The following is a 10522-nucleotide window of genomic DNA, read 5'->3' on the forward strand; positions in this document are numbered from 1 at the left end:
CAGGGCTGGCAGAGAGCCAGTCTCTGTACGTGTCTGCTCTGAATGTTAATGGATTAATGCTTGCCACACATATGGCCAGACCGGGAAACTCAAGATGACTTTTAACGTAAAAGGCCGCCAATAAGTCGCCATCATAAATTCAGGGACACATGCTGTCTGTAGCAGCACAGCAGTCAAGCGCGTTTCCTCTGGGAGGCCAGGGCTGAGGGACTGTGTGATGGAGAATGGGGGAGCAGGTGGGGTCTGCGTTGGCTGACCTTGCCTCTCAAGCCCCGCAAGATTTGATCGGAGTATCCTGGCAGCTGTGGCCTTGCTTATAATACCCAAGGTATCATGTATAGCAGGTACACCAATGCAGTTTTCCACCTACAGACAACTGTTTTAATTTTACTGTCACTTCACCATTTTGTAGTCTGTATACTGTGTTTCAAAATCAGACCCCGCTGATTTAGCGTTTTCCATCACAAGAGAAGCCCCATTTTATACGTAATTTTTCTCTTAATTGCTTTAAGCGAGTAACTTAGGCTTGTCTAATGTGAATTTCCACATGGCAATGAGAGCTGCAGTTGTAGTGCTCAGACACTGTGCAGCGACAGCCCCAATCACTATGTGTAATTTAGCAGCGGGGGACAATGAGCTAATCTTGCAGGAGAGCATACACTTCCAAATTAAAATGAGTCGAGATGCATTTGGATTTTCAGGAACTCCACGTGAGCTGTGCTGTAAATAAGAGCAAGGTTCCGAGCACACAATTGTTGTCTGCCTGCGTGGGGGGTCATTTAAAATCCACTGAAGGATTCACAGCACATTTCACTGCAAAGTTTCACACACATTTTGACACTAATATACCCCATTTTTCCTAATTATATTGCTGCTGCACTGCAAGTAATTAGGTATAATTATGTCAGTGGATGATTTCAAGCCATTTATTGAAGAACTGACGTATAAGCAATCATTAGCAGAAGCATGGTTTTAAATACTTGAAAGAAAAACAAGTGACACATGCAGGAACAGAAAAGTTATGGAGCTGGAATTTGTAATCCAATTATCTTATTCTCTTGAATAAAACACTGTGCTGTGGTTTCCTATGATTTTCTGTCTCTAACCACCGAGGACTTACTTAATGCCTTCAATCTCCCTGCTTTCTCTCTTCTCCGCAAATTAATTTATGGTCTAATTACAGGACAAGCCTCCAGATATGAAGGAACACAAATCACTAGTCCTTACCAGATGGCAGAAAAACGGCACAGGATAATTGAAAATCTAGAAGTGGATCAATATTTAGAAGCCCAAGGTTACACGAAGTATGACACTACTATTAACATGGAAAAATGATGCATTGCATCCACAGGCAAATTGGCCTCTGTTATTTGATGTGAATGAGTACTGACTGAAATGCTTCTAGTGCTGGCTTATCAATGACAAAGATACCATACTAGCTTGAAACTATCCTAGGTTAACTACTACTACCCATGTACATACACCCCCAGCTTAATCAAAAATGCACTGTTGCAGTCTCATGAGCATACGTCTTGCAAATGCGAACACTTAAAGACACGCAAAGTGTTGGCCAGCGGTGTCTGGATCAGGTCTGGAGGTGTCCTTTCTGACAGAATGTACCGTAAAGGCTCAGAGTGCCACCGTGTCACAGACTACCTCTGGCCCGCCGCACCCTTCTCTAGCATTTACCTCTGGCCTGTTAAAAATGATATCAGCTCATGGAGGGCAAGCATTAGCATTTGCATTTTATTGGAAGCAGAGAGATTTAGAGCGGAGGATATATCAGCTCTTAGCAGACAGAATTAGTTAACAATGCATTACCTGCCTTTTATGGCAGCTATAACTCTTTCCCCTGGTGGGGAGAGGAGATGAAGGGAGGAGTGGAGCGGGGGGTGCCAGCAGAGGCGGTGGGAGCCATGGCGCAGTTGAGGGGGGCATTTAAAAGGAAGAAGCTTTGTCTATGGTGCTTTACTGCACATTAAGTGTGATAGCCAACCAAATTAGAGCATCGCATCGCAATCACCTTCACACAGATCAGTGCACTGTGCTGAGAGATGATGTGCCAGTCATCAATGCAGACCTTTTCATCTGGTTGCAACATGGAAATGGAGGCACAGCTGTTGGGCAGCTGTGCCTGCATGATCACAGCATGAGAAAGGCCACATCAAATTACACTGGCCTCTGTGATATTCATGACTTACAACACTTGGAGAAAATTTTCACAGTTTCTTTGACACACTAACTGAAGACTATGAATCTTTTTTTTCATATACAAGGTAGTAGTATTCTGTGCTGTGTGTTGGCTGTATGAGTGCACATTTATTTGTGTGTTTCTTTAGTGGTATCATTGAACGAGCTGTGGAACACTGATGAGGCCCACTGCAGCAGTGTCTTCTGCCACAGCTGCACAGTAGCTCCCCTGACACTCATTTGGTGTAATGTGTTGCAAGCTGACCCACCTCTGCCGTGGGTAATACCCACTGGAACTCATTTGCCCCAGAAGCTGTTGGTACAGGAGGGAGTGTGTTTGAAGTGCAGAGAGGCGTCTTTGAATAAATAAAGAAATAAATTTAGACCAAAAGTGTACCTATATTTTTACAAATGATCCCAATTAAGACAAAAAACAGACTTTGCAAGAAAGACCTGGCTAAAAAAGAAGCATTATTGTTTCTAATTAAAAATGGCAAGTTATTGCAAAGTAAAGAAAAATAGGTCAAAACGGTTCATTCTGAAAATCTAAATCTGATTTACCTAATTTAGATGTTTAGTTTCAGTGAAGCTTGACTCTGCATGCCTGCTGACCACACACCAGAACTGCCTCTACATCCATATTTGCCACACACATCACAGGCAGCGCTCCCATGAGTGTCACTGTGGCTTTCCCAACCAAACCCACTGGCCTGGGTTTGTCAGCAGACAGCTCCAGGCTCCATAAAACAGCCTGCCGCTCGTTCGCTTTGCCCAGCTTAATGGTCCCAGGGGCTAGAAATTTACTAGTGACCTTTGCATTCCATTCGAAGTGTAAAAGCCTTTTTTGCTAGGAAAATTCCATCACTTTAGACGTAGCTGAGCAGCACTTTGTGTGTGTGTGTGTGTGTGTGTGTCCATGTCAAAGAGAGAGAGAGAGAGAATCACCATTAAATGCAGCAAGAAAGAAAAACAGGGTGGTGAGAGAAGCACAAGGATTAGACTCAACCTTCACTGTAGGTAATTACTGATATTTCAGTTGTTCCCCTTAGCAGAGACACTATTCTTGACCAACATCTATTTTCTTTATTATAGTAAACATTTCATATTTTCATAAATATGTTAAGAATTTTTTTTGTCATGGTGACCAGATTGTGACAAAATTGGGGCTCCTCCTCACATTTCGATGTCTAGTTTTAATGGAAATTGGTTAGTTTACTTGCTCCCTCCTTGTAATTTTTCTTGAGTAAGATTGAAATTGAGAAAAAAACCCTCCTCACATATAAGTTCCTCACATATTGCAGCATTACATAGTCTGTGTATTCAGTTTGTCATTGAAACGATGTGGAGCTTACACTGCCATTTTGTATCTGGTATTTCTAAAAGTTCCATTAGAACTTAAAATAAATCTGTGTGAGTTTAAAGACTGCATAACGGGAGTTTATGGACCTACAGGTGGGTTCAGCAGATGTGAAAGACGTGATGTTAGTCAGTGAACATTACATGAATCCATGCCCCTCTAAAAGATACATAATAATCCATTAGGGCTGACAAGAAAAGACTAATTTATGAGTTGTTGTAGTGAGCTACTTAAAGTGTTTGAACTGTGAATGACTTGCATAAAATAGTTAGGACTTTTACATCGGTGTTATTTAACAGCACCATCTGCTGGGTGAGAGCAGCTGGTGCTCTTCTTCAGCAAAGAAAACATTAAAAAATGGCCTACTTTAGACAGAGATCACATTAAACAATTTCAGTCTCATATTTGTGACTTGAAGTTTTTTATTATTCCATGAGAACAGATAATTATCCCCCAATTGTGATATTAGGAAATGTCTTGATGTGAAGTTTAAGTTTAGTGTAGTTTACTCATTTCATCCAAAACAATTCATTTCATCTGGCAGTATAGTTTTAAATTCAAGTGATTTATTCACTTTGCAAAAATTCCAGTCAAATCCTAAAATAACAGCCAATTGACATCAACTTTAACATTGAAAATGTTTATTAAAGGGTGCTACTGTACACATTTGTAACATTTAATTCACACAAGAAATAGTCTACTTTTTAAAAATTCTGCCCCAGCGAAAGACAAAACTCAAGGGTCTGAAACGACAAAATATTTTTAATGAAAGAAAATGACACCAAAAATCAGGATTAAGTGTTAGAGGGATGTGATTAATGTACTGTATGTAAAGTGGAGAAGGTCACAGCCTTCATTCACAATGCCGAATAAATCCAAAAAAACAAACAAAACAAAAGAAAAAAAATTAAGGGGGAAAAAACAAAACAAACAGAAAACAAACAAACAAAACACCACAGCAAATCTCTGTAGACACTAAACATTTGGTCCTAAGAGTCCATGTTGGAGCACAGCAGATCAAACTACAAAATCGGCATCCATCTTGTGTGTATTAACTGACCTCCGCTTGACAGGTAGCAACATTCTCCCAGAAAAAAAATGTAATACTTACAGCCATGAACAATCAAATTACTCATCACAATAAAACCCGGGACATACATAACCTGATCAGAAACTGGTTTAATGTTTCAAATTATCATGACAATAATATCAAGAATACTCCCAATTGCTGAGTGGATTTAACCATTTTAAATTGTTTAAAAAAAAAAAAAAACCAAAACAAACAAAAAAAAAAAAACCCATAAATGTGTCTGTGAACTGCAGGGTTGTCATCATACAGATTGGTCAGTCCAAAAGAGGTTCATCTTTTAGCCACAAGGTGGCAGACCCCAATGGCTGGTGTGAATGCTGGTTTCATTTCATCTGGAAACAGAGAAGATTGTCTAACCTGTGAAAATGAAACTGGTCTTAAGATAACACTGCTGCTAAAAACAAAAAACAAAAAAACAACAAAAACTCAGTAAAATGTTTTTTTATTGTCCTTTTCTTCAACTGGTGATAGCATAAAGACATTTAAAAAAAAAAAAAAAAAAAAAAAAAACATCACTACATTAAAAAGACATAATTGGCCGGTGTCCTCTGCAAGTCTCGCAAATTGATTAGTTATATCCCAGTAGACAGGACAAACTGAAAAATCTACAAGAGATAAAAAAATTCTAAAAATGGGAAGTGATCATGCAGTCAGGAAAGTGCTGCTGTGGTTGCTTCCTGAATATCAATACTACTTTCTTATCATTGGGTTCTTAAAGAACAGAGGTGCACTGCTTACATTAGGATGTGGGGTTGTGCACCCACCTTGGGACAAGGTCATGGTTAACAGAGCTTGTACCATCTCTGGCTCTCGAGACTATGTTCTGAGTTTTAACAGATGGCCACCTGCGTATGTGGATGCAAACTATCTTACTGACTTAATTGTATCCTGTAAGCACTAAAACATGATGTGTTAAGACATAAAAAAAGACGGCAAAAGAATACAAAGACAGAACAGCAGAACCCCTCCCCAGTAGCATTTCACCCATGTCCGCTACAGCTTCTCCTCCTTTCTGATGGATCCCTCTCCGCAGTCTGGGCCCTTGTGCTCCAATGGGGCATGGATGGAGATAACACGACTGTGTCCGCTGTCTTTGTGTCATTGTTGGACATGGTAAAGAGGAAGGATGGGAGGTTTGGTGTGAAAAATGTCTGAATCAAGGTTGTCCCTGCAGTGGAGGAGGTCCTGTTTCCTCCTGAGGTGATTCACTCACGCACTGACAGCATCCTTCTCCTTCTTGTCACTGTCTTCATGCCAAGTGAGACGTTCCTCATAGAAGGCTATGACAATTTGTGGGCACTTATGATTGGCCTCCTTGGCAAGCACGAGATCCGCCTCATCAGAGTCTTTCCTGCAAAAGATAAAGATCAAAGATTGTCTTTAAAATTGGTTCAGGACTGTGAATCTCAGAACTCTGTCATGGCTGCAAACTCAAGGGGATAGGAAAAGTTGATAAACATAAATAAACAGCAAAATTTCAAATAACAGCAACTGAAAACAGTTTGTATGACAAACATATGATGAAGCATGATCCTGCATCAAGTCCCGGTGTGTCACCCAATTCCTTTTGTCATAACCAGACTTGAGTGAAATTGTGCCATTAACAAGTCAGTAATATTTTTGAATTTTTTGTTTTTAGTATTTCACTGTACATTTTCAAATCACCATAGTGTAAAAATAAGGATCTGCTTTCAGTAGAATTTCTTTAACAAATGAGGTGGTTTGTAAATTTTATATATTATATATATATATATATATATATATATATATATATATATATATATATATATATATATATATATATATATATATATATATATATATATTTTTTTTTTTTTTTTTTTACAACAAATCCCTATCACTTTCTTTTAAATTATAGAGTTAGATTATAAAATCATAGCCAGTGCTTCTTATAGGCAAAGTAGGCAGATGGAGCTTGGGAATGGGCTTGGTATGTGACCATGTTTACATTTATTTTTTTGACCAAATATTCCTATAGACCCCCCTCCGTTTGTGTGTGTCTATATCTATCTATCTATCTATCTATCTATCTATCTATCTATCTATCTATCTATCTATCTAGATATAGATATAGATATATAAATATAAAACATTAACACAGCTATGGAACAACTGTTGCCTCGTTTTGAGCCATCAAACACCCTGAAATGGGACTTGACCAAGCACAAGCACAAGCAATGAGGTGCTACATATATCCATCTAGCTAATATGTAATAACATAAAATTTTATGGTGTGGCTTACTGTTTGTATATGAATGGACAGCTAGGCTATTAGTGCCGCTAATGGGTAATTTGCCAGTAGCACATTGAAAGATACTGTTTCAAAGAATCATGCCATTACAAGTTGCAAGCAGCAGTACTACAAAACAGCAACTGTTGCAAGCAGCAGTACTACAAAACAGCAACTGCTGCAGGCAACACCCGTAGTAACAGATGTTGACACCCAGAAACCAGAAGAGCATCAGTTTTTTTTTTTTCCCCAGACGGAACATGAATATCAAGTACCCGATTACGGAAAATGACCATGGCATTATCTGTGAAGTTGTGGGGAAAAAACAAAAAACAAAAAAACAACAACCATGAAGGCCATGTAAAATATCCTTACCATACAACTGTAGCTTAAAAATCATAGCCTGATGATAGTGCACTAAAGCCTGAACTTGACACACTAAATTTTTGAAATTATTATAATTATTTGTTGGGGGAAAAAAAAAAAAGGTGGAAAACATTCATAACTCCTAAGCTCATGTCATGTGTCACTTGTGGTATGTGAAACATTTATTTGCATTTAGTATCGTTTTAACGTTTAAATTGTGATTAAGCTTCACAATGCTGGCCAAAAGCTCAAGTTCCACGTGAAAGATTTTGAAATGGATGTATCAACAAAACCTACCACTTCATAAGAAACATTAGGTCACCACACGAGTCGGTTGCTCCAATGATCTTCTCTGGCTCAAGTCCTCTCTCAAAGCCTCGAGCAACTAGAATATCATCCTGAAAGACAAGTACAGAAAATACATATTTACAGTGCACAAAAAAGGCTGAAGTCTGTTAAAACCAACTGTAAGAGTGCAGATTGATTATGTTTAGATATTAGATTTTGACAAATAAATGCATGATTTATACAATACACCTGTAGTTCTTATAAAATTCTACCTGGTATAAAAATACATTCTATAAGTAAATGCTTTGTTTTAAAAAAAAAAAAGGTTTCTACACTTTTCTTGTTTGTTTGTTTTTTGTTTTTTTTTAAAGAAAATTCACATTTAATGATTTTTGCTTATTTTTTTATACTTACAATAGAAAAATATAAAAAAAATTATTTCAGGACAAAATCCACAGATTCTATATACATTATGCTTTCTGTATGCTAAATAAAACTGGCAAAGGATTTAGCACATCAATGAAAAGCTGTTGAGGTATATCCTGTAGACTTTTACTCTATGTATAAGAGAGTAAAAGTGTCTCTTCGAAGATGACACACCCATCAACTGTTAATTAAGATACACACAATGACTTTAAATCAACATCTTAACTATCATTTCTCTCAAGAGTGGAAAACTGCTTTTGAGCTCCCACTGTTCAGCACACAAAGCTTGAAACAAGTTGTTAATCTCACACATGCTGGCACTCTGCCAGTTAGTAACTGCACCTAAACATGTTTCAAATTTTAAACATAACAAAACACTAAGCCAAGATATTACACACCTCCTTTTTCTTTTTGGGTTTACTTCCACCTTCCTCGTCATCATCCGAGCTTCTCTTCTTCGAGCTACTCGAGTCTTTGGATCGTCCTGAGGAGCCTGTGCTTGATTTGCTACCCCCGCTGCTGGGTGTGGAGCTTCCACCACTGCTTTTCTTGTAGGTCTTCATGAATTCAGCAATAAGCTCAGGGCAATCCAAATTCTTTTCTGGCTCCCACGTGTTGTGCTTACTGAGGAAGATCACAGTGCAGCAAGTCAGTGCCAGTACAGCCATAACTCTTAATCAACAGCACGCATCAGAGATGGATAACCAAATGAAATCAATATTATGATATCAAACTTGGTATCATTTGTGATGTTCATTACAGTGTAATTTATCTTGTAACCTGTTCTTTCCTTGGTCTTTAAAGCAACATTACAATAATCCGATGCAATTTTATGGGTTTGTGAGACGGTTGAATCTTTCCCAAAAAGGCAGCGAATGCTCTTTCCTGCCTAGCTAATGATATTAGGAATACAACTAACGATTGTTTAATATACACTGTCGCTTAATACGCCGATTATTTTCTTGTTTAATCATCAGGAAATAGTGAAAATGCCCATTATAATTTCTCACAGCCCAAGATGATTTATTCACATAGCTCGTTTTATTCCACCAAAATGTCCAAAACCCAAAAAATATTCAGTTTTCTATCGTATGTGTTAATGACTGTTTTCCCATTTCTTTCTGAGTGAAAACTTCGAAGAATATGCTCCAAAATATCATAAAATACTTGTTATATTTAATCGTATCTACAGCCCAGCACAGTGTTGATGATGTAGCTTAAAACTGCAGTGGAGTTTGTGCAGGTGCTGGTTAGCATACTGGTATTAATACAACTTACTCTGAGTATCCTTTCCACTTCAGGAAGAACTCAACCCTGCCTTTCACCACCCTCCTGTCCAGCACCTTCTCCACAACATATTCTTCCTCATCAGAGGATGAGGACTCCTCTTCGCGAGACTTTTTGCCCATAGCAAAGTCTGTTGCTGAACAGTACGCTGTTGCAGGCCAAAGGTACTTCCCTGTACGAGAAGAAACGATAGAGAAGCTAACGTTAAAGAGAATATAAATTAATCCCTAGCCAATTTATTCGGCGCAAAGTGACCAAATAACGTTGAGCACGAAGTGGGAACTTGTAATTACTGGTCGTTGAGCTTTAACGTAAGTCAGCGCTGGTTTGCTAAGCTAGATGCTATCATATATCATCCAAAGGGATCATTTCATTGTCGTTTATCCAATCTGGAACATGCACGACTAAATGAAAAAATAAACAAACGCTTGACTAATTAGCCGACCAAACACCTTTCGGTAACGGCCCACTCACTCAATATTTAAAGGTTAGATAACGTTTCCGGAAAACTTAATAAGTGCACACAGCAATGGAGATATTATGTTGTGTTTGCTAAGCGACTAGCTAACCACGGAGCATGAAAAGCAAACTTGCTAAAGCAGGTAGCTTGCAAGCTAACGCTTCAACGGGCTAACACTAGCTAACTTTGGTACCAAGCTGCAAACATACAACGATACTAGCAGCAGCATGAAGCTGCTTTGATGTGTTAACTATTTCTTACCCTTTGGACGTGTAGACCGCCGGTTTAAACTGGTTAACTGCAGCGATAACGCGTTTCTCTTGTAGAACTGTAGTCTGAGGCCAAGGCTGAGGCTACTTTAGCATCTAGCCTGGTTCACAAAAAGATGCTATGTGCTTGTCTGTGCGTAAAAAGCGCGCGTTAAAGGCGCACAATGAATGTATCCGCCCCTCGGTCAGCTGATGACCTACATACACACCGCGAATATGCTCCTACCATGATTACAACTCAATTTTTCAAGAATTAGGGGCAGGTTAATTGCAATACATTTGCATTATGCGCCTCAACAGAAAGTGCACACGAGATATGAACGTGTGTATGTGATGTATTATCTACCAGCGAAATGAATATATGTGTTATTGCCCTACTCCACCCACAAGTCATAAGTCATAATCATTCAGGATTGGTGATCTTTCCTTTTAATGCGCCTTTTTCCTCTGACTTTCCTCACCACATATATGGTAGCCACACTGCTGTGTGCATTATATGTTTACTAGTCTGACAACATCTTAGAAATGTCGTTTCACA

The 10522-nt window shown here is 38.7% G+C and overlaps 1 protein-coding gene across 1 annotated transcript; it reads right to left on the bottom strand.

The window, feature by feature from the left end:
* Positions 1 to 4096: 4096 nt before the first annotated feature.
* On the bottom strand, positions 4097 to 10332 carry cbx5 (chromobox homolog 5 (HP1 alpha homolog, Drosophila)). The gene is made up of 5 exons (XM_040152157.1): positions 9977 to 10332; positions 9247 to 9427; positions 8367 to 8592; positions 7552 to 7652; positions 4097 to 5988 (listed from the first exon to the last, which is right to left on the bottom strand). Exons 2-5 carry the CDS (start codon positions 9375 to 9377, stop codon positions 5847 to 5849), a joined length of 600 nt encoding a protein of 199 aa, XP_040008091.1. The 5' UTR covers positions 9378 to 9427; positions 9977 to 10332; the 3' UTR covers positions 4097 to 5846.
* Positions 10333 to 10522: the final 190 nt, after the last annotated feature.

The sequence above is a fragment of the Xiphias gladius genome, chromosome 18 (assembly GCF_016859285.1).
Source record: "Xiphias gladius isolate SHS-SW01 ecotype Sanya breed wild chromosome 18, ASM1685928v1, whole genome shotgun sequence".
NCBI lineage: Eukaryota > Metazoa > Chordata > Actinopteri > Istiophoriformes > Xiphiidae > Xiphias > Xiphias gladius.

What these genes read in the sequence shown, in the direction of transcription:
- cbx5 (XM_040152157.1), bottom strand. Translation starts at nt 9,377, where the DNA reads ATGGGCAAAAAGTCTCGCGAAGAGGAGTCCTCATCCTCTGATGAGGAA. An exon ending in AAGTGGAAAGGATACTCAGA is followed by an intron (nt 8,593 to 9,246) that starts GTAAGTTGTATT and finishes GATCTTCCTCAG; the next exon opens with TAAGCACAACACGTGGGAGC. An exon ending in AACCCAAAAAGAAAAAGGAG is followed by an intron (nt 7,653 to 8,366) that starts GTGTGTAATATC and finishes CTTGTCTTTCAG; the next exon opens with GATGATATTCTAGTTGCTCG.